Source organism: Cardiocondyla obscurior, linkage group LG02 (genome assembly GCF_019399895.1).
Source record: "Cardiocondyla obscurior isolate alpha-2009 linkage group LG02, Cobs3.1, whole genome shotgun sequence".
Classification (NCBI taxonomy): Eukaryota; Metazoa; Arthropoda; class Insecta; order Hymenoptera; family Formicidae; genus Cardiocondyla; species Cardiocondyla obscurior.
Genome location: NC_091865.1, coordinates 12,731,715 through 12,759,656, shown reverse-complemented (window position 1 = coordinate 12,759,656; position 27,942 = coordinate 12,731,715). Strand labels below are relative to the sequence as shown.

At 43.2% G+C, this 27,942-nt stretch overlaps 1 protein-coding gene and 1 long non-coding RNA gene across 2 annotated transcripts in view; both read left to right on the top strand.

Moving 5' to 3' along the window:
* The first annotated feature begins 38 nt into the window (after positions 1–38).
* On the top strand, positions 39–20,345 carry LOC139113282 (uncharacterized). Its single transcript, XM_070674310.1, has 6 exons — positions 39–412; positions 11,547–11,676; positions 13,627–13,769; positions 14,896–15,031; positions 16,645–16,759; positions 17,456–20,345. The coding sequence occupies exons 1-6, from the start codon at positions 349–351 to the stop codon at positions 17,567–17,569; spliced, it is 702 nt and encodes a 233-aa protein (XP_070530411.1). The 5' UTR covers positions 39–348; the 3' UTR covers positions 17,570–20,345.
* A 222-nt stretch (positions 20,346–20,567) lies between these two features.
* Positions 20,568–27,942, top strand: part of LOC139113283 (uncharacterized) — a 31,569-nt gene continuing 24,194 nt past the window's right edge. The window contains exon 1 of the long non-coding RNA XR_011547663.1: positions 20,568–22,771. This is a non-coding gene — a long non-coding RNA (uncharacterized lncRNA). The remainder of the gene's footprint in view (positions 22,772–27,942) is intronic.

The window sequence follows — 27,942 nt, the reverse complement described above, 5'->3', positions numbered from 1 at the left end:
GCGCGCGTTCTCTCCGCTGCCGTCATCGCGACATCCGCGGAGTCAGTCGTGCACGATCGGTCGCGTGGGACGCACGTTGAGAGAAGCGTGGATCGCGAGTGAAATAGAGAGAAAGATAGACAGAGAGAGTAAAGCCAAACGCACAGCCGGACAACAGACCGCGCGCACGCACAGACGCAACGCACACAGGCGCGCGGCGCGATACTTCGGCTCGGCTGTACTTTCTACCTTCAACTGCTCGGCCACTCGCGTGTTCCCGAACTGCGAAGGACGGTCGGACGGACGGACCTTCTTCCCCTTGCAGTCCTCGATAGACTAACGCATCAGGATCCGACGAGCGATCGTATCATGAAAACGCTTATGGAGAATCAGCTGTCCTGGCTCGCGCTGCTCATGACCGCCTTGTATTCCCGTGAGTATTCTATTTAGCCTCGCGCAATCCCCCGCAGCTCCCTTTCTCTGGGCTTGCGATCGTCGGCGACCGGCGTTCCCGCTCTATTATATTACAACGTCGAGGCGCTTGCGTTTTGCTCTCGTACACCCGTTTGATCTTGATACTTCTTTGATCTCTCTCGAAGATCCGGATGCATTTCTCGTTCGCGACTGCAGAAAATGCAATCAAGCCGATCCGCGTCGCGACGCTCGGGGGCCTCTAATTGGAGCAAGCGAGTTGCATCTCGCTTCGGCTCGTATCAAAATATCGTTTCGCGTTTTCCGAGCGGTTTAAAAGCTTCCGCAGTTTTTTTTCTTCAGATTCGACCGTTGATCCTTATACCTTTGAACGTTACGTTCTTCTTCTCCGTTTCGTTCGAGCTTCCTCGCTGCGAAGCTAGCCACGTGTGCTGCAGCATTCGATATTACGCTACGACGTGCGTGAAGTGACGTTAGAGAAATGATAAACGCCGCGCTCTGCAAAAGTGATCGACCGCCGTGGCCGTGACCGTTAATCGCAAAGTCATCAAACGAAAAGTGACTGAGAAAAAAAAAAAAAAATACGCACGCGAGCGTCGCGAGTACAAACGTGAGTAAATTTTCCGAAAACAACGGACATTCGAGCCGGAGTGACGTCAGCGCTCTATCAGCTTTTTGCGTAAGTCGCGACTCGATTGAGCGAGAGAGATGAGATTATTGCTTTTCCGTTGTCGCTTTTAGGACGCGTAATAAGCGTCGCGCACGCGACACCCCGGTCTCTTTCGCGAAGCGTAGGTCAAGGACGCCGCAGCTGCTTCAAGTGCATAACGGCGGCGGAGGATCGACGGCGTCGGCTAGATTAAAGCAGGACGCGCGCGCTCGTCCACGTCATTACGCGAAATTTGCGTCGAGAAAGTTGGACCGAAAAGCGCGGCGATTAATCGCGGGCGTGTCCTCGCGGATTGACGTCGGTCAGCGACGCGAAAACAGCCGCGCCGCTGCCAAGGGCCTCTGAAATTAGAATCTGTTAATTTGGGGGTGTGCGTCGCGAGTAATTTCCGAGAAGCCGACGTCACGCCTTGACCCCCGGGAGACCGAAGTTCCAAAGATATTTTTAATGGGGCCGCAAATTGTGCTCGGGATTAATCTCGCGCGGAAATTAACTCGCGCCCTAGGTTAAAACAATCCTTCTTCTTTTTTTTTTTTTTTTTTTTTTTTTTGAGGTGGCTTCTTTCCTCTCCCGTTTGCCGAACGGAGGACAAAAGATCGGTTAAACTACGGTCAGAGTTAACGGCGCGATTTTAAGAAAAAAAGATGGACAAATTCTTGAGGACGGCGAAAATGTTTCGCCGGGGCTCGTTTGAGGAGTCGCGCGAATTACCGCGGTAATTGGCCCGACTACGAAATCGGGACGTTTAATTAGAGCGAAGATTGATACTGGCGTGCGAGAGCAAAAATTCCTCAAAGTATCGACCGAGTTTTATCTAATTGGGTCGCCGGCGAGCTCGGCCGCTTCCGTGTCTTCGACGGCGACGCTCCGAGATTATCGAAGGGCCCGGCTGTAGGGCGAGGGCAGCTTTCCGACAATTAGTGCTGCAATTCCTGTCCCGTATTTCCCTCGACCCGAGTCGTTTATTTTGGCGACGGCGTGAATCGATTTTTGCCGGCGCGCACTAATCCGTCGGTGTGCAACAAAAATTTCACGATTGAAGGGAACCGCGGTGAAATGCTTTTTTATCGAGTCGATCTCCGACGAAATATTCATCGAAGGGAAAAAAAAGTATGAAATTTCCCTCTATTTCCACGTCCATGTCACTTCGGTGAGAAAAACACGTCCGCGCATATTTCTAACATATTAATTATCAAAATCGTCTGAAACGTCCAATTTCAAAAATGACAGGGCAAAGACAATTTATCGGAAATTTAAAATGCACGTCTCGTTCGGACGAGATTTAATTTTCATTCGACACTTGCCGGCATCCGTCGGATTAAAATAAAGAGAGCCGAGCAGCGACTACAAGATTCAAATTTACTGTATCGATTAAGGAGCCTTGAAATAAACAGCTGACACGTGCCCGAGAGAGGCGTGACACGTTCAAGGTACGTCCAAGTGCACGTCCGGAATTATCTAGGATTTAAAGTCGCCCCCGCAGAGATGCACGAGCGGGTCTAAAATACCAGTTGCGATTAGCGTCTCGCGGCAAGAATTTCCGTAAATTGTGTTTACGACGCGCTGACGTCCGGCGTGAATCGCGCCGGCCTTGAATCCATTCGGGAGACATTCGCGTCGCGTAAACGAGTCAACAAAACTATCCGCGTAGTGCTTCCTGCCGTTCCGATTGCGAGCTGTGCCTATAAATTTATGCGATAGCAGGTCACTTCGATTCATAGATAACGGCATTGGCGTCACGGCGCGGCGTGACGTTTCTGAATAAATTCCCAGACGCATTTTCCAAGCGGTGTAACATTAAATTACATCACCGCCCGAGGCGCGCCGCATTAGATAATTGACTTGTTTATCAAACCGTGTTATTCTCTCGTGTCCCACGCGTATCATTTCGCGGCCACGATCTCCAGCGTTTTCGCGAGCGATTGCCTCTTCAATTTATTTATTTATTTTTTATTTTTTTTTTTTTTTGTCCTTAAAGTTCGCGGGAATTTAGTTGACCAATTTGTAATAGTAACGCGACAACGCGAGACCGAAAGTTGTCGCGAGAGCAACTCTCCAGATCATTCTCTTGGGGACAGACGGCCTTTCTCGCTACCGAAATAGCCGCACGGCGCTCGGCAACCACGTGGGTGACTCCGCTCCGTTACATCGTACGAGATGACGTAGCGGCCGGTGATTGGCTGAACAGATGGGCGTGAGTCTCGCCTTACCTTTACTGACTCACGCACACGGTGATCGGCGTCACGCCACGGTATCGCGCCACGCGAGGAACGCTTGGACGAGCGGCCGTTTTTCCTTCGCGCGAGAGAGCGAGAGAGCGGAGAAAATCGCCGTGGATATACGACAGATGCGAGGAAGAGACAGGAGAACTGCCAGTTTACGCGCGCGCTCACGCACAACGCATTCCACGGAGTTTAGGTTGTTCTACGTAACCACGCGTACGAGAATGAGGACTTGTTGCGCGACGGCGGGAAAGAGAGCGAAGACGAACCACCGTACGTGATTGATTCGTGCGAGAAATTTTTCAGGAGACTGGAATCGATGCCTTTTTTTTTTTTTTTTATTGCATGCCTAATTGCAGTTTACTCGCGCATATCGTTATTTATTCGGAAAGCGCGATAAACCACGGGCTAATGTTGTAATAATAAGTGGCGTAAACAAGCAATAATACATAGGGAAAAAAAAAAAAAAAAAAGAAAGAAAGGGAACAGAGTAATAAACGTGCATGGCGAAGCGAATTAATTAAAGCGAGCAAAATCTTGTCATTCGCGTATACCGATGTCATATTAAACGCGGAGAGAGTGCCAGGAGGCCGCGCATAAAACAAACAAGCCACCGTTTTCCGGCTGCGGGAGTCGTCTCTCATTTATAGGAAATAAAAGTGAGGCGAAATAACGAGCCGCTTGCTCCGCGGATATATTGTTGTAATAGATAATTTCGTTTCCTGGCCAAACGGAAATATTATTCTCCGTCGGAGCAGAAATCGTGCGCCGATCTGATCGGATTAATTTGCCGACTTCTATTTTCTGTTACTCGCGTGTCGTTTTCAATGTGCTCGCGCGTTTTCCAATACGCTTGAAAGATTCTATAAATACGACGTGTAATTCCTCTACTTACGACATATCGCAAATTATAGATCGCGTGATACGAGCCGGCGCTTTTCAAGGAAATCGAGTAACGCCGCCGGTTTAGAAACATCGCCGGCCACCTCGGCTTCATTAACATTAACCTCAAGTTTTCGCGAGCGCGAAACCGGAATACGCTTTACGGCGTTTCGCGAAAATAAGTAACCCCCGTGAGTTGCAAAATAAAATCGCCGCGACGCTGATCAGCGCTAATATTCGATAATGCAAACAACGCGGCGCTAATGACCGTTAATTACCTCGACCCGTGAGTGAATCAACTTCGGTATTTAATTAAACGGCGCTAAGTGGTCGCTAAATACTTAGCATTTTTGCAGCGAGTTGACTAAAGAGTCGCCGGCGGAGTTGCGACGATTTTCAATTTATCAGTCCGGGATTAGCGACCCGCCGTGTTTTCCTCCGCCAAAAAGAGGATCCCCGTCGGCTAATAGGAACTAACGTTGAAGCAATCGCTTTCCATCCGCGATATGTGGGACGATTTTCAGAATGCTTCGCGCGAAGATGGGGAGAGGGGGTCCCCGCCGTAATTGTTGCAATTTTCTATTTTTATCACGGACGTTTAACGCTGAAATAAACGAGCGGTCGTACCGCAACGACTTAATATAACGCGCCGATTAGATTAACGTGACTCGCAGACACCGCATAATGTGAGCCCGGGAATCCGTGTTATCATCCTCCAGCGCGTGCGTTGGCCTCCAGGTATTTCGGCCCATTAATCACGGAATGCGCGGCCAAAAGTATTATCCGCCGCGCCGCACCGAGCCGCGACAAGATAGAAATATAATAATTACTCGAGATTATTTTGCTGATTAATGATAACTCGTAATTAATGAAACGCGGAGAAAGAGAGACGGGTTTATGCTGCGTTTCGACTGTAATCCTCGTTCCTGTTTGTGCGTGAAAGACCTTTGATCAAACGACGCCGTCTTATCTTTCACGCGGCCGGCTAAAAATGAAGCTATTTTTGTGTGCGCAATCAGCTTATTGCGAGCTGCTCGTCACGTCTGCGGCCCGTAGGTCAGTTACGCGATCAGGACGGCACGCGAAAGAGCAGGGTCATCGTCATCTGCGGAGCCGCCGTCCCGTCCGCGCGGAAAGAGCAAATTGAAACCGGAACTAACGTAGCCACGCGCGTAACAATCGTCGACGATAAGATAACGCCTCTTGCCCTGACGCAAAACGGATCGTCGATCAATTATTCAACTATTTTGCGCCTATTTCTGCTCGCGTCGCGTCGCGCGGAAGAAGCGCGACCTTCTTATCATCTTCCCGTCGTTTATTTCAACCTTGCTGGATAACCCGGAAAGATTTCATTATAATCTAGTACGCTCGGCGATCTCGCTATTCTTAGCGTCAATTATTCCGAAATTTCATCCCACGGCGATCGCTCTCGCAAAACGACGGACACAATGACATTCGTCTGCCGCGGTATAGACGGACAATGCAACCGATACACGCCGCCTCGATACCTTCCATTGTCGTTAGAATTCTGAAGCAGTTCGCTTTGTCGGAATTAGGCAGACGCGGCGCGTGCTCGAAGGTGCGTTACATCACGGAGATATCTACGTTCGCCGCGAAAAAAATTCCACGAGCTTGCTTACACCTCGTTCGTAACTGGAGATTCGTAATTAAGTCTTTGCTTACGATTGATGACGTGACGGAAAGTAATGCATAAGAGATAAGGTTGCGTAACACGAAGATGGAAAAGTTACGATAATAGTCGCGAATTGATATTGACATCGTGACATGGGTCTTATCAGTATTTAAAAAAAGATACGTAGCGCTCAGGTGTATCTTTATTTAATTTTCAGTGGCGTGACTGATTAACAAGACCAACAATGACGTTGATTTCGCGCGAACGTTTGGTTTGCAAATTTCTCGGCGAGCGCATATTACTTCTATTGCAATCGACGCGATACATTTTTTTTCCCCATACCTTTAAGAGATCTGACAAATGAGACGACGAACATACGTACTAATTATTCAACAGATTCCGGACTCGCTTTCGCTTCGCCGGTGTAAATAATTTATTTTCGTGATTTGTCAGAAGATTTTTTTGCAACGAGAACGCTTTGGCGACGCGATTGCTGGCTTTTTTTTTTAATGAAAATACGCGGATCGTACGAGGTGACGTCACGACGTACCGACTTGACACACGCGTGAACGAGCAAGCGGTAACACGTATTCGCACACGCGTTTAGTCGTGGCAAGGCCAGCCTACGGGTTGGCTCGCGATTGGCTGTGCCGGCATCGTACGATGGTCCCATCTCGCCTCGTTATAAATACGAACCCTAACCAACCTCTTCCTGCTGCAGCTGCGTGTACGCGTGTGTGCCTGCGCACGGGCATATTAAAACGAGCCACGCGAGTGTTGGCTGCTCGTAACGTCCTACCGGTCGGTTTTACAATCAGCATAATATATTTCTCGTGGATTTGACGCACGAGAAGAAAAAAGACGACGAACAATGAGCAAATAAAAATTACAAAGTCACGAACATGTGATTGACCCCGCGTGATAATAGAGCTGGTGACGTAAAATCAGGCTTCAATCGATCGAAATGGAAATCCAAGAGTGCGTAAGATTACGCGAGTACGGCATTGCGAGCCACGATAATATCGACTTCCGGGCGACTAATTACGCAATGCGAATTGAATTAAAGAGAAGTGCCCGGCCGGGGAGTACGTGCGCTAAAAATGTTAATTACCGAATTAATTAGGATCGCAATTATCGTGAAACACGAGTCGATTACCAATCGAAGCAGTTATTAGGCGCGATTAAAATTGTCACGACTCGCGTAATTCCGAATAATAAATCAACTTATCCCGGAAACTCATCTCGGGGAATCACTGGCGCTGAATAGAATTACACGTTCCTCCCCCCGTCCCGTGAGCCGGTATTCTTCTCACGAGTGATATCTTAGCCGAGAAAGCGAGTGAAAGAGCTAAAGAACGAAATGCGATCGGAGATGGAAAAATGAATTACGATGTATAGATGCACCGAGAAATAATCATCTTGGGGAAAAGGATTTATATTTTTATTCGCTCGTTCGCCAGGACAAATATTGATAACTTACTACTGATAATTATAGCAATTATCGTAACTCACTTTTGAAGCTTGTAGAACGCTTGAAAATTATTCAGATTGAAAGTGTTTTTAAGCGACCACAATTTCGTACGAGTAAGAAATATAATACCGAGAAAGACGCTCGGAGAAGACGTTATCACATTGTCGTTGCGTAATTCGAGCGCTGCAAATTGCTCGGATGCATCGCGCTTGAACAGAGCTATTTGTTTAATCATCGAAGGACGGATTTATCACAGGCAGACGACGCCCGTTCTCCCGTTGTTACATTCGGTTTACAAAACAATTGCGCCGTTATATCGGCCAGGCCGCGGCCAGTTTCGCGGGCGGCTCATCGAATCGTTCTGGTCGTTACCGCGGTGGCCGCTCGTCCACGACGAGCTCTCCAATAATTTCGATAGTTTGTAATTAAATTTAATGACGTCGGGCCGTCGCGCGAGGGATTTACTCGCGTAGTTTGTCGCGCCCGTCGCCGAATCGACACGTAATGACACACACGCACGTGCGTGACTGTGACGCGACGCGTCCTCCGGCTTTCCCGGCCCGGATACCGCGTCTCGAAATACAGTTTTCCAGCGGGAGTTTGCTCGGTAAAGAAACCCGCAGTTTGCGCGCGAGACAATAAATAAATATATAAATCTGCAGCCGGGGACGGATCGCCCCGTTTGACTTGGAGGGATTGAAAGAAACCTCGCACGTTTCTTTCAATTTCTCCGAGCCTGCCGGGACATTTCGTCCCATCTAGAGCCTCATATATTTATTTGCTGTTTGCCAAGCAAATATTTTTACGAGAATCGCGAGGCGGCGCTCGTCAGCTGAGTTTGACGAATACATTTTTTAATCCAGTCAATTTTTCTACAATTCTCATTTGCTCGAGACTTTTATCTCGCTTTCTCGCGGCTTTAAATTTAAATAAAGGGATACGCCTTTTAAACCGGACCGCGGATCGTGTTTATCGTCGCATGTTTTAGCAATTTCATGTCTTGATAACGATGTAGCATCAACGGCAACTACAAACATTAATTTGCAATGTTTATCTCAATACATGCCATGTTTACAAATACGATGCATACGTTGCAAAGATTATTCAATATCTGTATCACGTGTGCGGACAATCTATTTTGTGATATCGAAAGGGTCGATTTCTACAGAAAGTACCGATTCAGCAGTTAGAAGGACGGCGTGTGAAAAAATTAGCTTGGAACTTTTATGTGACAAGGGGGCATCGCAGATAAGCCAGTCAATCTTTAATTCGTACAGTCTCATTATCTAACAGTCGACCGATATCTCACCGGCGTCTTAAATAAAATAAGATCTCCTGCATAAAACATCTCGATATTTTGAATAACTAGAAGAAACCATGCGCGCACTATTTTTTCAACAGACTCCAATTACAAGCTACGAAAAAAAAATCATGCGACTTACCAATCTGCATGAGCTTCAGCGGAGTTGTAGAGTTCTGCCGGTGGCTGTAACATAAAATAAAACATATTAATGTAGACATGTCAGTTAATTAATGAGATTAATAGAAAAAAAAGATTTTTTTTTTTAAATTTATACTTACTTAAAAGTTGCTCCGCCGATGCACGATGCCCTTCCTGGGCCTGCTCCTCCTCTCAGATGGGACGTGTCGAGTCATCCTTCCGCGCACAAGTCACTCGCGAACACCCCGACCGTGATTTTACAATCGCGAAAATTATTCATCACCTTCGCGCGATCCTGTTCGGCACTCGCGTTTAGAATAAAGCCGTCCGAATACTGTACGGAACTCCCGGAACGACCGACACGGCACGAAACACGCGGTCGCTGCGTAGTGCGTACTTTAAAGAAAGGAGACGTAATCGCACGTGCTTTCCTCATACGGAGAATCACACGTGCTCTTCTCACACGGAAAATAAGGAGGAGAAGATAGTTTTCGTGCCGGGCGGTTTTCGTTAAACGCAAGTACGTATTAATTTCGGCACGAGCACGCGGTCTGCGTAGCGCGTACGTACGTGTGTGTTGCTCGACCGCTGGAGAAGGACAGAGTGAGAGTGGGAGTAGTGGAGGAATATACCTAGCGCGCGGCACGTAGGCTCGCGCTCGCTCTCACCCCCCGTTTACCCCCCGCGCCTATCTATTTGTTACTCTCGTTCGATTTAATTGTAATATTTGATTAGTATGTCCATACAAAGACGGTACTTCCCCCAGGTCGTCCTCGATCCCGAAAATCGCCAAGACCGTCTTTGCCTGGACGTATTAATTAAATATTAAAATTAAATCAAACCTCAAAATCGCCGACTTAACAGCCGACGTTGACTCTCGCTTGGCGTGAAGCAAACCAAGCGAGAGAGAACTAATCAGCGTCGGTTTTAAGCGGTAATAATTAACAGCTAAATCGTCGCGTCACCCCAATTTTTTAAGATAGGATTCGCAGGACGCGCGACGGACTGGCGCGAGCTTGAACATTTTCATCGGACTTTAAATGTAGCGACCATTTATTTCGCTTTTTTTTTTTTTTGTCGTGACGTGAGATATAATGTTACTTTCCATTAGCACCGCCATCGCGCGTATACAGAAACTCTATATTAGAGCAAACACGGTATGAGAGATGAAGAGAGGGGACGGTGGGAGAAAAGTTGCAGGCGTTAACACACAGAGAGACGAAGGGTAGCGGTCCTGCTGCCGGTTCCCTTTTATTACCTGGGAAGTGGCACTTCCGGGTAATCGGTTTCGAGCGGAAGTTATAAGTTCGTTTGGCGGTATCGAGAGAAAAGTCGATCTTGACCCCGTTCCTGCCCTCGGCCTTCTCTTACAATAGCTTGTTTATTACGAGCGAAGTGTAAAGCGCTCTCGAAAGTACTTAATAATTTCGCGGAGAGTGTCTCGAGATTCGCACCCTCCCCTTTAAGAGCCCGGGTACGATGTTTGAGCGGAGATGTTCCGGCATTTCCGACTTTAATTTAATAACGGATTCTTCGATCAATTTTAACCCGATTTTTTCATAATTAAAATTTCGAGGCACCGGTAATTTTCGAGATGCAACGTTTGGCGTGATTAAAAGAACAAGAATAGTGTCTTTAATACAGATTCGCAGGCATGCAAAATTTATTAAAATATTTAAAAGTTGCGGCGACAACTATCCATAAAAAAAAAAAAAAAATTGTTTGAAAAGATAAATCGACTTGAAATTGTCAAAATTAAAATGTGGTTTTCTTAGACATCGAGCGAATGTGCGCGTATATGTATAATTTTCACGAAAACGCGCGAATAGACACACACACACACACACACACATACTCGGTGTAATTGGTAATGAATTCCCAAAAGTTGGAATGAAAAGCACGACGAAAGCGCGGCTAAACTGGCAAACGATGCACCCCCATTAAATCCAAATCAACTTCCTAATATGAACGAATGGTTTTTCGCCAACGGCACATGACGCCGTGATAATATCGCGCGCCATTCGTCATCATTAGTCCGGACGGCGAATGCATTTCCTGTGTTTTTTATCCCACATCCCGAATTCGCGTGTGACCACCGATACCCACACGCGAGCAGCGCGAGCGCATCTTATGTGCACCACCGCGGTAATTCTGTTTTTCCAAATTGAAACACAAAAGATTTTAGCGAGCCGAGGATCATTAGAGCAGATGATAGACAGATGAAAGATGAAAGAAGGCAGAAACCAAACAAACGGTTGAAAAATGCAGAATTATATGGCGAATAAAATCCAGCGAATTAAACTTTGAAAAAAAAAAAAAAAAAATTAATTTAATATAATTCTATTTTATTTTCTTAATCGAGTCAAAATTAAAATCTGAAAATGATAATTCCTCAAGATTCAGTAAACAACGGGGTGACGAGGTTATTTTTCAGCGTGACACAATAAAAGTTTAAGAACAACATCTCGCCGGACGGACGTGTACGCGATACCCCGCGATACGACAATTCCATCGGAATGAGAGAATATTGGGGATCCGTTCGAGTATGAAGTTCTAGGTACAATCTGCATTGTTTCCACGTCAATTAAACTTGTTTGATATTTCCGCTGCAATCACGCTGCAGCGGTAACATCGATTCCGCGCGCTCGTCGCGCGCTTAATCGAATTCGAGAAACAGCGCTGCTCTTTGCGATTCCCTTACTAATAACGTTGTTATCGATGGGGGCCGAAGTATCGAGTCCCCGTTGCCTCTTCGCAGATCGACCACGTCTCTCTCTCTGTTGCCAGCTAACCCGATTATCGCGTTTCTGTTTCAGTGCTCGCTAGCTGCCGAGGTGAAGAGTGCGGACACGAAGAACTGGTGAGGTGCGCCAGGCCTCTCGAGAAAATCAGCAACAGTGACCTGAGTTTCGTCACGAAAAAGGAGGATATCAACAAACTATGCCCGTGAGTTTTCTTCGCCTCTACGCCTGCACGAACGATCTCTTTAAGCGGAAAACGTCCGTTGTTATTCACCGTCTTTACATGTTCCATGAGGAAAAGACGTCGGTGCGGGTTACGCTGACGTTCCGTTTCGCGGAGAGAATTTCGTGACGGTCTACCTTCCTCCTTGAGCTTTCTTCTCGCGCCACGGAAAATTTTTCGCCACGAGAAAAATGCTCGGTCGTTTCTCTCCCTCGTCGCACTCCGTATCAATTTTAAGAACGCGCACCGTCGCGGAACTCTCTGCGGAGCTTAATCGCGCTAATTGTGACGTCGAGGGGAAAAAAGATAAGGAGAGAAGAACGTGGCGGAGAGCTGTTCGCCGCGACTTTATAATTATTCGAAAAATATCCGTCGCGCGAATGTAGCAGTTCTAATCGTCGCCGTTAATCATCGCGCGGGTTCGTCGTTAAAAAGTCGATCGGCACAAACTCCGGAGACGTGCCGGTGGACGACGAGACTCACTCGTCGATCCCGGGGAAAATTGGAAACGGATCCGAGAATAATATTCGGCGCTCGCTCGGCCTTAGTCCATTACATCCGTCCGAATTCGCGATCATATCGAGGTCTCTGGCTTATCGCGACCGGCGATGCTCGATCGGCCCAGTCTCTCGCGCCGTCGGTACGTATGTAATTGAGTGGATGATTGCATGCAAGCTGCCGGATATTTCGCGCGATATTTCCAGCCCCGGTATTCGACGAAGAATCTTATTACAGTTGCAATTTAGCTGCGCCGGCGATAGCACCCAGCGGCCCAGCACGGCGAGGATATTCGGCTCGTTTCATGGAACTTTAAATTTCATTCAGACCCGACTTTCGTGCGCGGGCCAAGCGTGTCCGACAGGTCGTGGCCGATATGACAAATTATTAATCGCGATGCGCCACATCGTGCACGCGCGTTTTCTTCCGCGAGGCCGCCGGCGCTATCGAGGCCCCGGTGCATATAGTAGGTAGAAAGTAACGCGCTATGATATTTCTACGTTTGCTCTTCGATATGGTTCTTTAATCGCGTCCCGCACAATCGGTTTGAGGTAAGACAAAGCGCGTGCCCCTATTAGTAATCCGACACGTCGAAATGGTCGGAAAATTTCTACACGTTGCGCAAATATCGACCCGCACTCTCGCTCGATGTTTCAATGCGGCTTCGTATCCAAGATGTGGCACGATATTGGCTCGTATTTATAGTCGCATTTGTGGCGAACAGTTGAGCTGGAAACTTCTTGAGAAGTGACACGGTTCAATAGATGGATCTTGAAAGTCAATTTGATATTCGTGACGTCGTATTTATAATCGCGACTCGATCGAGGAAGCTTTTGTCTCGGGACCGCGGCTCGAATTCGATTTCCCGTTTATTATTATTTTTTTTTTTTTTCTCTTGACTTTTGAAAGAGAATCTGTGACATCGCACGTGCGGGGGTGTCGACTTTAAAACCCGTATCACTCACAATCAATTAAATTAAGAAAAACCGCACGTCGTTCAATCCGGAAGCCATTTGAAAACACTTAAAGTTTTCGACTTAACATTAGAATTTTTCTTAGGGTAGGTAAAAATTTTAATTAACACGTAAAGTATTTTAATTTTGAATATATTTTCAAATCGCTTCCGGCTTGAATAACGCGCGCTCTTTCCTGGTTTAATTCAATTGCGCGCAAGCAAACATTAAATTAAATTAAATTAAATTAAATTAAATTAACTTAATTTTATTAATGCAGTCTAATAAAGTTATTTTTCTCGGCTCGACGGTAATATTAACTTTGTGATTATACTTGTCTTCGGGGTGTGCTCGCGGTACTACATGCAGTCTCTATTTGTGTGCTGAAAAATTGTTATCTTTGGAAAATTAATTTTGGAGCAAAATAAATAATTAAATAATAATAAATTGAATAACGATGTTCATCCTGTTTTTATTGCAGAGATCTCGAGGCGGGTATGAAATGCATCAAAAGATATACGATAAATTGCATGAAAGAGAAGCAGCGGGAACACTTCAACTCTCTCTACACCGGTACCAATATGGCTATCATGGAGCTTTGCCAAGACGGCCCGTACCAGGACGGTAAGTGCTCTCGCCTAAATCATCGAACCGATTAGACATTTGCATCTTCGATACAATTATAATTGTCACTCGAGAACACACGTGCGCGGGGGAAGGAATTATTTTGAATATCACAATACTCTTTCTATATCTTGCGCATTTAAAATACTACATGCAAGTGTACAACGTGATCACTCTGCGATTTAAATGAGACCGAGGAAAGGAACGAGTGAGAAATTACAGAGGAATGCGGAAGATTGACGCGTCGATAAGCGAAGAGTCGGATAAATTGACTTCTCTAGTAATGCCGCGGTACTTGATAATTCGAGATTTGATTGTTTTCGAGAACGGAGTTTGAAAGCGTCCGCTGCGGAATCTATATAAGTCTTACCCGCGCGAGGAGAGAAATAACGACGCGCAAAGTCATCCGGCAGTCGACAAAGCCCAGTAGTCCGTTTGCCAATTGGGCAAGCGGCGGGCATCAATGCAATTCCAAACTGTCGGTCTCCAGTCGGAGATAGCACTAGACTCAATAATGCATCCGGCACTCTCGAGATTACGGGAATATCGCGTAGATTGTCCGCGGGTCGATCGAGCTGGCATGACTCTTCATAATGTACTCTCCTCCGTTCGAGAGAGGTACTGTAACATAATGAATTGTTAGCAAGGAGAGTAATATCGATTCCTCGTGCCACACTCCGGTCGCGCAATATTCGGCTCGCCTATCGTAAACAGGAGCCAGGAAGGCAGCCTTCGTACTCAAAACCGCAATCTCAAAACATAACGACCGCGCCGGTATGTCAGTCGAATGACCTATATTTTTTTCGGAGCTCGTCTTGTCTTAATTTAATATTCAAACTTTGCTCACGAAACGATTCTATTAATCGATATCCGATTACATGCGCAGTTTTATATTACTTGGATTTTTATAATCATTCATAATTGTCACATGTTGAGATAATTATTTATTGCGAGAGATTAAATATATCAAACGTACGGTTTTTTCCCTTTAATAATATCGAATTATTATTTTCCGGCTTGTTTGCTTGATTTAATTTTAAATTTTATTTTTAATTTATTTATTATCAATATCTCTGTGTCTACAAGCACACGATTACTTAACGGGAACGCAATTTTCTCTTCGCAGAATTTCTGAAGCACGCGCCATGCATGCAAAAATCACAAGCCGAATACGAGATGTGCTACAAATCGTATCAGAAGACGACTCAAGAAATAATGTCCACCGGCTCGTTGGAACAGCAAAACCTCAAACCCCTTTGCTGGTAAGTAGCAAAAGAGTTTTCTCGGGACGCGTGTAAAAAAAATATTTGATTAAATAAACGCAGAGTAGCAGTTGTGCTTTTAATTATCTCAACAATTAAATTCTGAAATCGTTGACATTCTTAAGGGGAAAAAAAAAAAAAATAGATAGTATAACGTGACTTTTCTTCGAAACAATTGGCTTTATCGTATTGTAAACAGAATGATTAAAATGTGTTGAGAATTTTATATCGCGCGAGATACACGTACATTACATTTTGCCGGAATTCTACATCTTTGCAAACAGGATGCAACTCATGGTCCATTTGCTTATTCGGGAAAGTTTGTTAGTTCGGCAACACGGAGGTAAACCTTAGAACTCAAAGCGAGAGTCAATTTGACCTGGCCACTTTTCAAAATGTATACCCTTAACTGTTTTATCTGAATACACCTTATTAACTTTTCCACGTAAGAGTAAAATGGAGCGGTGTAACATTTGTTTTGTGAAAAGAGCGCTCGCCGTGCAGTTTATTTAAACAAATTCGACGGATATAAAAAACATACTTTCATGCTTACAAACGAAAAAACTAAATATTAAAATAATTCGTTGTATTATATCATTTGTGGTATTAAATCGAGTCGCGTTCTGAAATTGTTGAATTGTATAATTTATTATTATTTTTTATTTTTGAAGAATCAGTCTGTAGCTCCTAATTAATAATTTATAAAGACAATATTAAAATAAAATAAGACACAGGGAGATGGAACAAGTACAATTTGTTAAATTTTTAATGCGCCGGACTCTCGTATTTCGAGTCCAACTTCCGAGGACTGATCAATCTTTTTCTCCGGAACGTTAAAGGAATTTTCAAGGAAAAATCGAGTTTAAGATTACAACATGAAGGATCGTCGGGGCAAAGCGGAGTACGAAACGCGGACAAATAGCTTTAAGCAATGCTCGAAATTCCGGCATTTCGCATTAGCGCAAAGACGTAAAATCCCTCGACTGCGATAATTTAACACTTAAGAGCTCGCCGACGAAACAACTGCATTAATAACGACGGGCGTTGCTCAAAGGACCCGCGCAAAAAGAGTGTAATCAGTCCTTTAGGTCGGAAGTTTCACGCTGATGCTTGTACAGACACACAAGGGTGTAATGTCATTAGCGTATCTCTACCACGGTCTACTGCAGCTTTTGAACTTGCGCATCCCTCGCGAACGGGGGACATAAGTAGTATGATGCTGACCCGAAACTGTATAACGGGCCCGCAAAAACACATTCCTCGCGTCATTTTGTTTCTCCGCGGTGATCCAATTAAACCACCGCGCGGTCGCTCTTCACCGAAGGGAGGATAGGTTACTCTATGAGAGCGCGAAAAAAGAAAAATGAACGTTGGTTTATTCTGCGGCAAGTTGGGGGTTTCACGCGCCTCTCAATCGGTGTTTTAACGAGACAATGAAAATGTGCCGTATTTTTCATAATTTCGCAAATTGTTTGATAATTCCGGCACGGTTTTGTAATTTAGTCTACTTCATCGCTGACGTTTTATTAATTATAAAGCTCATTTGTCCGCTTTATTCTATTTGGACGTTTGAAAAGGGATGTTGAACAGAGTTTGGGATATTGTTTGTGCAGCGCCTTCCAGGAGTACTTGGAATGCTCTCATCATACGGTGCGCCGTCAGTGTGGCGATGATACAGCGCGATTTACGAAGGACTTCCTTGACAGAATGTCAAATTCGCTGCTAAAGGTGAGTGCTACATATTGCATGCAACATCACGCGTCCCCAGCATCGAAAGTACACACGAAAGATTTGCATTAATTGCTCCGTTTATAATTGATTTTAATAGCTCACGCGACACTGCGACGCGTTTAAAAATATTTCGATTTTATTGGTAGTTTGATCAATTTGTTTTGACCACATTTGCCAAATATGGAATTACTTTTTATATTTTTTATCAAAGTTTTTTGTTAAAAATTAATTTTTTTTTATGAATAAAATTCTAAGGTAAGTGATATTGTCACGTAAATTTCAATTTGTTAATTTTTGATTGTGTGTCATTTTTCTAACGAAAAAAAAAAGAGACTAGGAAAAATATTTTAATGGAACAAAAAAGTAAGTTCTTTTTGTTACTGAATAAATATATAACACATATTGAATTTTATTTTAATTTATTGATTTAATATTATACATTGTTAAATTTTCGGTGTCATTATCATGCGATTGCACAAGAATTATTTTGTCGTATCCAATTGACGGCCTGTCCAAAAAAAATGTAAACCAACCTACCGAGTACCTAACACCTACGGAACCTACCATTGTCCTACGAAGTCGAATAACGAAGAGCGACCGGCCATCCTAACAAATCATCACATTAACAAATAATAAGATCGATAAACCAGGCAGATTGAAGAAAGGGCGAATCGTTTGTCTTGTTTGTTACAGGCGCACTGTGCGCCCTACACGGAATGCACCATGCTGCACAGCGGCGTTTCCACGCTAAATCTTTCCGCTATTATGCCAATGACTCTGATTCTCCTTATGAGGTACTTCACGTAATTGGTCCTAGCGAAGATTATTTTTTATCTGCGAAAGGTAGAAAATGGGGAAACGTGAATGGGGTGGAATGTACGGGAAAAAGGGAATCGAGGACGAAGAATGGAGAGACGACGAGGATGCTCGTGGAACATGGGCAACAGGAGGCTTTCACCGTGCTTTGCTTCAGAGAGAATATATTCCTTATTTTCGAAGAGTTCCCAGGGAAAGGCTGAAGAGGTCGAAGCGATCAAAGAAGAAGAAAGTAGAAAGAGGAGATATCGAGGGGCGAAAGAAGAAGAAAAAAGACAGCGTTTCTTTCTCCGAAAAGAATATATTTTTCATTTGCAAGATGATGCGTGAGATCGCAATAATCACAATTACGGAAGCAAGCAACAACGAGAGATCAGTATTAAGAGCCAAGGGGGGAGGGAGGAGAGGGGAGGGGATTGGAGAATACTTGAGAGGTACGGTATAAAAGAGCGGCGGAAAGAAGGAGACGGGATCGCAGAAAAGGATTTTCAGGACGGTTTTCTTCCGCGCACGTCACGAAGATATCGCGAATTGATAAAGCCGATCGTGACGCGATACCCCAGCGAGCCTGTTGAATTCCCGATTGCGCAACGCGATCCGCCAGTCCGTATCCACCATGCAAGACTGATTCGATTTTTGCGCGGATTCGTCGCGAGACGAGAATGAAATAAAAATACTCCTTATTAACCGGCGAGATCCTTCGCAAGCTCTCCTCGAATCGGCCGCGCGCGTGCTGCTCTGATTCGAGTGCGCGAACTGGAATCTGATACTCGCGAACACGTGGCGTTTGGATCAAGTCGGAGAAAAAGGCGACGAAGGTAAGAAGACATTTATTACGAGACGGAGGAAGGCGAACGTGTCTTCCCGGCGCACGTTTTCGGCCTCGACTTCGGAAAGGAGTGCTCGTGCGGAAGGAACGAACTATCGTTGCCCCCGAAATCAATTTCATCGAATAATCGTGATCCGCCGATTCGCGACAGAAGCTCTCGGCGGAAGGATTCTAAGAATTTCCGCTCGAGCGGAGAATCGAGGGAGAATGAAATCACGGTGCGCGTTCCTTTGCGCGCAAGAGATCGTGTTTCGCTCGGGAACGCGATCGATTTGACGAGCACGCCGAGAGACATTGAAATTAACACGTTATCGCGACTCATCCGAAATGAAAGTTTTGAGAGAGGATTGGGGTAACTAACTCTCGCCCTCGGAATATACAGCGCGAGCCGATACGCAACGAAGCTTCGAGCCGGGCATGTCAAACTAATTTTGTCCTCCACGGATTATACGAGCGCCGTTCGCGCTATATCGGGGGCCCACGTACTTTCAATATTTGCGAAATGACCGAGATCCGAAAGTTTGAAGAGCACTTTTTAATTCCGTCGTCATAATGTGGCTTTTAAAAAAGTTTTAAAATTCTTTCTCATCAAAATGCATAGGATCACCGGGGGGGTGAATTTCGCGCAATTGAAAATAGCTGAGATAATTAGGGCCGAGATAGTGGAAAGAATCAGCCCCTCGATTAAAATCTCGCTTAATATCGCGAACGTTAACGTGAATGTGATATTTGCGAAACGATGCTCGTCCGGGTGAGACAGACGGAGGGAAAACTCGAGGTGTCCGGTGCATTCGACATGCTTGTCCGAGGCGTGCTGGTTTGTACAAATTTACGAGTCCTAGGTAGAACCGGACGGTCTATATTTTTCTGAGATCTGACGTAGGGTTGTACGTGTTACTTATAAAGACACACGCGCATCATCGCGATTGTACTCGCTGCACAAATGATAGTATTAGCACTTGCATTGTCGTGTCTTAATTATTAAGTAGCTGGAAAGAGTGACTCTGTGTGCGCCGGAGGCGATGAGAAAGTTACGCGTGGCCTTATTTTTACGTCGAATCGATTTTCGGTGTTTGTCGTTGAGACATTGCCATTAAATTTGCACGTTGCATTATGTGTTTAGATAAATTTTATTGAACAAAGTTTATTTATGCGTTAGGGAGATTTCGAGAGGATAGATGTACTCGTTAAAAGATTTCAAAAATCGCCGAAACGGCCGGCCGAAAGAAATAATTTTTATTTACGCAAAAAAAGAAGAATATAAATAAAAAAAAAATAAAGAAAAGAAAAGAAAAAAAAAGAGGAGGGATTACTTTTACGAACATTGCAAGAGATATATTGGATCGACTGAAGACTTTTACTGGAATGTTTACTGCGTTATTGTTCACGTCGTAGATTAATTAATTGTAATCAATTGTTTGGTTTATGAGTTGTTATAAAATCCATATGAGAAAGTCACGGTATTTAATCAAACGTGTCCCATTCATGCAATTATCGATATTTCTCTATTATCCCGCGCGCCGTGCCATTCGGAATATAATGCAGATTAATAATCTAGAAATTAAATTCCCTTCAACGGGGAGTACGTTTATCGATAGCCTCGCCCATACACGTGTGCATAATGCGTACTCAATGTCGACGTCATTTGTAATTTATTATTTCCTGGAGAATTCCGCGCTTTTAACGGCACGATGTTTAAACAAACGGCGAATTTTCCGCAAAAGAGAGCACATTTTTTTTATATTATATTTTTTATCCCCCTAGGATTCTCCGAAAATCGTGCAGCCTTCCGCTTTGCCGGGAGGCTAAACCGTGGTATGTGTGAACAGAGATATTTATTTGTAATATATAGCGAGTTAAGGAAGCATTGTAAATATCATCGAGCTGTCGAGCTTAAGAAAATGTAAGATAACTTAAATACATTCACAATAAAATCCATTATATTTTTATTTAAGAAAAAAAAAGAAAACAAGAGGAGAAAGCTCTGCATATGTCCCGTTAATTCCAACATTACCGCAACAAGCTCCTCGGAGCGCGACGCACGTTGCTGTACGCGGTGCATTGTGCATAGCGTAAGTACACGTGCGCTCGTGTCGGAGTCTCGTAAAGTAATAAGCTCCCTTCAACCCTTTCCCAGTGATGATGATACAGCGTTCCTCTAGGGACAATACATTGCGATAGACGTGCAAATACCAAAAGCCGTCGACCCGCGCTCGCAGCGCAGACGCATCGATAAATAACGGATTATCGAATTCACGGGATCCTTGATTAGCGAGGTCTCCTCGTTCTATTTTTGTGTAAAGCGATAATTATACTCTTGCAGAATTAATATTGGTTTTTCAGATTTATTCGCGCCGTTATAAATTATCTGGATCATTAACGAACGTAGTTCTTCGTATTTTTAATTTATAATTCTTTTTTTTTTAGAAATGTTTCGTTTCTTTTCCCAAAATCCCCCTTTCGCTTTCTGCGCTGGAACATTGTGATCTCACTTGAAGTTTTAGGAGACAAGTATACGGCGAAAATATTTTTATTTGGTTAAGAGACTTGTTTAGGAACGGGAATTAGCAAGAAACGAGGAAGGAAACAACGAGGAGATATATTTAAGGAAAAAAAAGGTAAGTTCAAGTATTAACTTTTTCGCTATGCGTGGAATGACCTTTTCTAAATTAGCGAAAAAGAAGATGCGGTACCACGCGGTATTCCAAATTAAATTATTAAGCTTGTAATACTCTACCGAAAATAGTATTAAGAGTTTTACACTTAATTGCAAATGGACAACAAAATTGAATAAATAAAACCTTAGATCATCGTGAAGGAATCGGCTCTCTATCTCGCAGATTATTTTACATAATTTTGTATTCCTTCCTTTTTAAGGTAAAAGCATTTTACATTTTTACGTAGAATAAAAACAAAACCAGGTGTAACGGGCAAACACTTAAAATCCGAAACGAGAATTGTAAGAGAACTGGAATGTTTCCTTTCGACGTGTTGTCGGAGTAAGAAGTCGTAAAGACGTATTATTTCCTACAATTAGCGAACTAAAGCAAGTACCTCAGGTACGCTTAGATATTTGCAGCTCGTTCCCTTTCGAGTCGAATTTTCTAAACGCGTTGGGCGTAATTATTTATCATACAAAGCATCGGATAATGCTCAAGATATAATAATTAAATTACATCTCGAAAGGACTTGAACGTTGATTTAATCTCACGTCTTTTGGCTGTAAGTACTTATAATGCGAAAAATCACGCGGGCGAATATCGCGCATTTTTGTATTTATCGAATATGACGTGAAATGAAAGTTTTTGGCCGGCGACTGTGAGCGCGTTCAGACCGTTGCGGAGTGGGGGAAAGAGGAAGGTCAGACGTTTCGCACGCACTGCACGGTAAGGATCGGATCGGAGTAGTGTTCGTCCGGACGCGCGCGTAGGTGGTAAATAAACACGCAGGTAATACTCGCCTATACATATTCGCGAAGCGCACGCGGTCGTGCGTTGGGGGTGTTCGCCCGATGCGGGCGGAGGGCGATTTGGCTTGTAACATATAAAACCGTGCGTTGGGACACATTCGATCCGGCAGCGGGTCCGCCGGTGGTCGAGTCTCTCGACAAAACGACGGTCGTATTTCCGGGGTATCGCGTATCGCGAATATTTATCTTTCATTTCGACCGGCGTGTTTGCTCTCGCTCGCATATTTGCTCACTTATCTCGTAACGCGATGCGATCGGGAATCTAGAATGACGCGCGTTCGTAATTCAAAGCGCAGCCAGGAGCAACAGATGCGGTCGCCGCCGGCCAACAAGTCGCGTGAAGTCGCCCGCGTAAAGTTGCCTGCGCGTACCCTCGCTGCCATGTTTAGCGTCGCTCGATTGTAAGCACAGAGTCGGGATGCTTGTCGCGCAACGTTTCCACGTCGAGCCGGTCGTAATTTCGGAAATGATCGTCTCCTGCGTCGTGAGTGCGGGCGTGCGTGCGTCGGGAGTGCCGTGCAAAGAGGTCGCGCGCGCGGTCGTTCTGGTGATTAACACGCGTGCGGTCGTAATTAACCTTGTTTCGGGATTAGTGTCGTGAAGGAACGAATAGCGAAGGAGGAACGAGGTGTAGAGGAGGCAGGAGGAGAGGAGGGAAGCGGCAGCGCTACCACCGGGTGAGTAATTCACCTACATTTAATATTCATTAATCTAAATAGTCTATATTGTTTAGCGATATTTATCTATATTTGCGTGCCGCGCGAATTAATTGTTGTTCCATACGTACGCAATAATTGTATTTTGAAATGTGGGACGTGAACAGGGTGATAACTTGGATTTAATTGTATTTTACAGGCTCGACGTTGAATGACGTCCGGTGGGGTGCATCGTATCGGTGAGTAAAAAAAATCAATTTTAATTTTGTGCCGATATACGAGATTATTATTATTGAATATAAATGTAATACCTGTATATTTATCATAATGTGAAATATATATGAGCTTAATACATAAATAAAGTTGCAGAATACTGCACGGGGATAGTAATGTTTTATAGATCTATTGCTTCGAAATGGACAATGCTCCTGAAAAAGATTAGTAATATTTAATCCTGGAAAATATCAATATCGCAGCGGTGCATTCGGCGAGATTTTCTATTTTTTATGTATCAAACGCTCTTTGTGCAGGCAAGATTTTTAGTAATGAAATTGAAGAGTGAGTATAAATATTAATAACACCGTTTTGTAAATGTATTTAATGTACATTAAATTAAATTAAAATTTTTCAACTTTTTTATTAGATTAATAATGAAAGGTAGAAAGCAAAATTAACTTACCGCGAATAAAATGTCATTTTTGAAATATGAATCTTTTATTCAATTTTTCTCATAACGTTCGTATTTTGACGACAAAGATGAGGCTCTGATTCCATTTTCTACGTGTTTTGTTTTTCTTCCATCTACTCCTAAATGTCTCGAACAGTCATTTTTATCTCTTTCAGGATTAAATATTGTATAAACTGGTGGAAAAAAAAAACTATAACTAACTTGATATTTTTTTTCTAACAAGTATAAATTATAAACGAATAAAAGAAAAATATTAAATCTTTTTTTTACAATACAACTTTTTAAATTTATTTATTTGACATAAATTGTCATATTAGTTGATCGCTATTTCTATTTTTGTTACAGTGCACCAGTCTATTATAATCTTTTACAGTTTACAGCCAATTATGTTTATATTCATTAATTATTGCATCGTAGATAAAAATAAAAGATTAATTTAACAATTATCGTTATTATGTGCAAACATAATTGCGGGAGGGATATTGTGTAATAATTATACAGTAATTAACCGCGTTAAATTATGAAATCGCCTCATTTCTTAATTAAATAACATTTCAGTTGATCTTTAATAAGATCGAAATTAAGTCTCGTTATAAAGCGTTTCGCTTTCTCTAAAACGCAAAACTCTTTAATAATATTTAACGGCTTAATGATTTTTGAAACAATTAAAACGCGTCTTGCCTTTTTGAGAAATATTATATAACTATCTCTCGATTAAAATGTCGAGACAACTAAGAGAGCTCTCGGATGACCGTCAAATAAGTTTGCGCCGTGAAGATATATTAGTAGTGATTCCGCATTCGCCAAGTTGCCAACTAGTTACGCGTACTAGATTATAGGGATTCGCAGGGTACAAAGTAGAAAGAGGACGACGGGCTAGCAAACTTCCGTCTGTAACGGCTGCAACACACATTAATTGTAAGTTTAGCAGATATGTCTATAATTCCATAGAGACGTCAGCTCGCGGTATCGGCGATACGAAAAGCCGTATCTATTTACAAAGCGCCGGAGGAGCGTAACAAAAATCAAAATTTGCGCAAACGATTTGAACCACGTAGCACGGCATTGCGATACATATATGTATACATATCTCTTTATATTTCAACGAAATTCCCCGATTTGCGCGAAACGATTTCGAAAATCGCGTATATAATTACACCGTTTTCGAGGCTCGCGTATGTTTGCCGTAAAAAAACACATCTCTGATTTTTCATTCGAAACACTTTTCTCCCTTTGTACGCGTCAATCAACGACACGTACGACAATCGTTGCGATAGTTCAGTATCGTGCAATAATTTGCAATATTGAATGGGGCAAATACAAACGAGAAGTCAGCGCGAAAGGGTAGCCTCCTGTACTCATATTCCCACCGTTTCCCGTAGGAGCAGTTTTTCCCGGGGAATTATTGGTTTATACGAACCAGATAAAAATACGTGACAAAGGCAAAAGTTCAGCACGGGTCGAGGCTTATGCGTATACACATTTCCAGGGTATATGTGTGTGTGCGCGCGCGTTCGTCCCTGCATACGCGCGTCGCTTAGCTTCTGTTTCCCATTCCCGTGACTTCTCTGGAGTTGTCAGCGCCTAGCGGTATCGATGGGTGAGTTTTGTCGATGGTTAATGGAAATTAATGGTACGCTTTGGTAGGAAGTGAGGGAGAGAGTCAAAGGCCGGGATGAGTCGCCGCGGCTTTCGTCGCTTTGGGAGCCGCATGATACGAGACGAGCTGTAATCTCTCGTTCGAATTACTGCTTTATTATCATTACCGCGCTAGAAAACCGTAAATGGCACGACCGCGATGATTAAAGAAAATATATAACCGTGCCGTTAAATTATATCGCTTCCGCTCAAGATAATTCTCGCCCCACGCGGTTTTTTTCTTTCGAAACTGTCACGCGATTCTTCTTGAATAAATTTGAATCTGCGTCCTGGTTGCAACAATTAGGTAATTGAACACTAGAAAGTAGGAAACATGAAGGGAGCTATTTCATTCCAACTTGAATCGCTGTCGGTGCCAGAGCAGGATTTATTTGCGTCCGTATATTTTTCAAGTATTGATTCTCTGTTATAAAAATTTAAACATGCGTATAATTATATATATATATATATATATATATATGTATATATATATATATATATATATATATATATATATATATATATTTTAACATTTTCACGTAAAAAATTTTAGTTCTTATTTTAATAAAAATTAATTATAAAAAACTCGAGAAGGATCGTTCCTTGAACCATATCTTCGATTATTCGCGCACCGTATTTCACTACGCGCGTGTTCAACTTATGTATATGCATAGAATATATTCATCTTCTAATTTCTCGGGCAGAGAGAAAAATGGTGGTTTTGATGACCTGTTTAGGTGTTTATGATCACGTTTCCGATCTAGTTTCGAGTAATGACTGAAAAACCATTTGCATGCCCGCGTAAACTATAAATAATCGCCGATGTCGATGCGGGGCGATGATTTATGGTTAATTCGACTGAATTTTCCCCGGGGAGCGAATATGCGCGACGCACGCACCCGCGCGGGCCGTCTCGGCCGGTTTTTTTTACAGTGATTGTAACTGCCAGTCATACCTGATCGAATGCATTTTGCAAAGATTTATCGCCCGCGCGTTTTCACGCTATTTTCGTTATTGTGCCACGTACGATATTTAGTGAAATCTTCCAAAGAACAATCGAAACAAATTCAACGCCTATCTATATTATTTATTGGAAATTTCATTTAACTGAATTGCAAAAGCATCGTATTGTCTCGATAAATTTTGGATTACACGCGGATTATAATTCGTTTTTATCTTCGCGCGAAATATTGTTTATAAAAAAAAAATTTATTTTTGTGCAACGTGACGCGCGCGAACGCAGGCCGGTGAAATTTTATCGATCACAAACAGTATCATTCGGATTGCGATAATTTCGTAATCGCAACTTTAATTGACTCTAATTGATATCGAATACTCGCACGGGGCAAATGATCCATGCGGGTATCACGGATCGTTTAAAGTTACCAATCGGAAATTTGCTACGAGCGAAATATAAATGCGGCGACTTGTAAACTTGAGCGTCGAAAATTTCACGAGTGCCGGCTTATTAACATTTTGCGGCTGGTGCTCCTCCTGAAATTACTTTCAAACGGCGAGCGCCGTATTGTTGACCGAAGCTTTTTAATTAGTTTATGACGGAGCACTTACGTTGCGCAGGACTAGTGATTTAATTAAAACGAAACACCCGCGGCGATTTCTGTAAACGACTGTCGATTGATATGCAGTCGGACTTGCGATCGTACTTGCCGAGAGGGGAATAAAAAAAAAACCAAAAAAAAAAAAAAAAACGCCGGACAGAAAATCGTCCGACTGTCACCGGCAGTCTCTTTTCGCGGTCGCTTCGTTCGCCTTTTCTCTTGCCGCTGTAATTCGAGTACGTCAATTTAGACGAAATCCTAGCGATCACCTCTAAGCCTGACGATAAACGATCCGCGCTAAAAAAAATATATCCTCGACTGGCGGGTGAATAATTTTTCGTGACAATCACGGCGAAATCCAGGACTCGACTTGAAACGACATTTTGAGCAAACTTCACCGCACAGATTTCATTTTTAAGAAGAATAAAGTAGGCGACTGCACTCGGTCGTCTTCTTGCCCTTTGCGTGGCCAACTTTTCCCCCCATCGATTTTCGAAGAGGGAAAAGTTCGTTGTTACATCTGAATAAAAATGCAGACGTTTAAAAGCGAGTTACTAGGCAAGTGCACGACAGATTTAGTAAAAGAGAAAACAGTTTGCTCTCCCGGATTTCTCTTTTTCTTCCCGTGCCCTCGTGGTATCAAGAAAACTTACGCCGTCTGTTTAAAAAAGGCGACTGAAATAGTACTTTTTATTTCTGTTGTCATTTTGCAGCGCAGTTTTCTTGCGTTGAAAAGGTTAAAATCAAATTTCGTGAGTGGAGAAATTTATGTATCGAGAGAAATATAATTTTGCGCATTACGAAAAAACAAATTGGAGTTAAGCGAAAAACTGGTGCGTTTCCGGAAAAAAAAAAAGTTAGCTCTGAAGAGACTAATGATCTCGTTTATCGATTGTGTCATCCCGATTGTTCGCCGTCCTAATTATTCTCGGTCGCAAAAAAGACTAACAGCTAATTACGAGATAACGCGAATTACCATTGACGCGGTGCGTACTTTCGTTCGTCTTTCGGGATATCCGGAGGCGAGATCCGCTTTTGCCAACAAGTATAATTACTTGTACTCTAATTTTGATTCACGAGCTGTCTACGCTGCACTCTCGCGAGAAACGCCTGACGCGCAAAAATCTCCAAGACTGCTGGCTCTCGCTTCTTAATGAAGGAAAATATCGCTGTTGGTTTTAGAAAACGCATAATTAAAAGAAAGGATTTTTTCAAATTGACCACGTTTATATAGAATATTCCCAAAATAATGGCTCTAAAACAGCAGCTCGAGTCGCAATTTTTGATCGATATTTTCGGCTAAAGATGAGTTGACAAATAAATCTGCTGAAATTATTATGATGAAATAATAAAATATTGTTACAGATTTTTTTTTTTTTTATGTAAGGGTTAGATAAATGACAAAAACTTAAATCGATTTAATATCGGATAGACTTTTAATAGAATTTAAAGCTGAATCTTAGTCGCTGAGATAATGGAAGTATGAAATTAAAAAGTTGTGAAGAAAAATGAGATAAAGATAACG

What these genes read in the sequence shown, in the direction of transcription:
- LOC139113282 (XM_070674310.1), top strand. Translation starts at nt 349, where the DNA reads ATGAAAACGCTTATGGAGAATCAGCTGTCCTGGCTCGCGCTGCTCATG. An exon ending in AGACGGCCCGTACCAGGACG is followed by an intron (nt 13,770 to 14,895) that starts GTAAGTGCTCTC and finishes TTCTCTTCGCAG; the next exon opens with AATTTCTGAAGCACGCGCCA. An exon ending in AACCTCAAACCCCTTTGCTG is followed by an intron (nt 15,032 to 16,644) that starts GTAAGTAGCAAA and finishes TTGTTTGTGCAG; the next exon opens with CGCCTTCCAGGAGTACTTGG.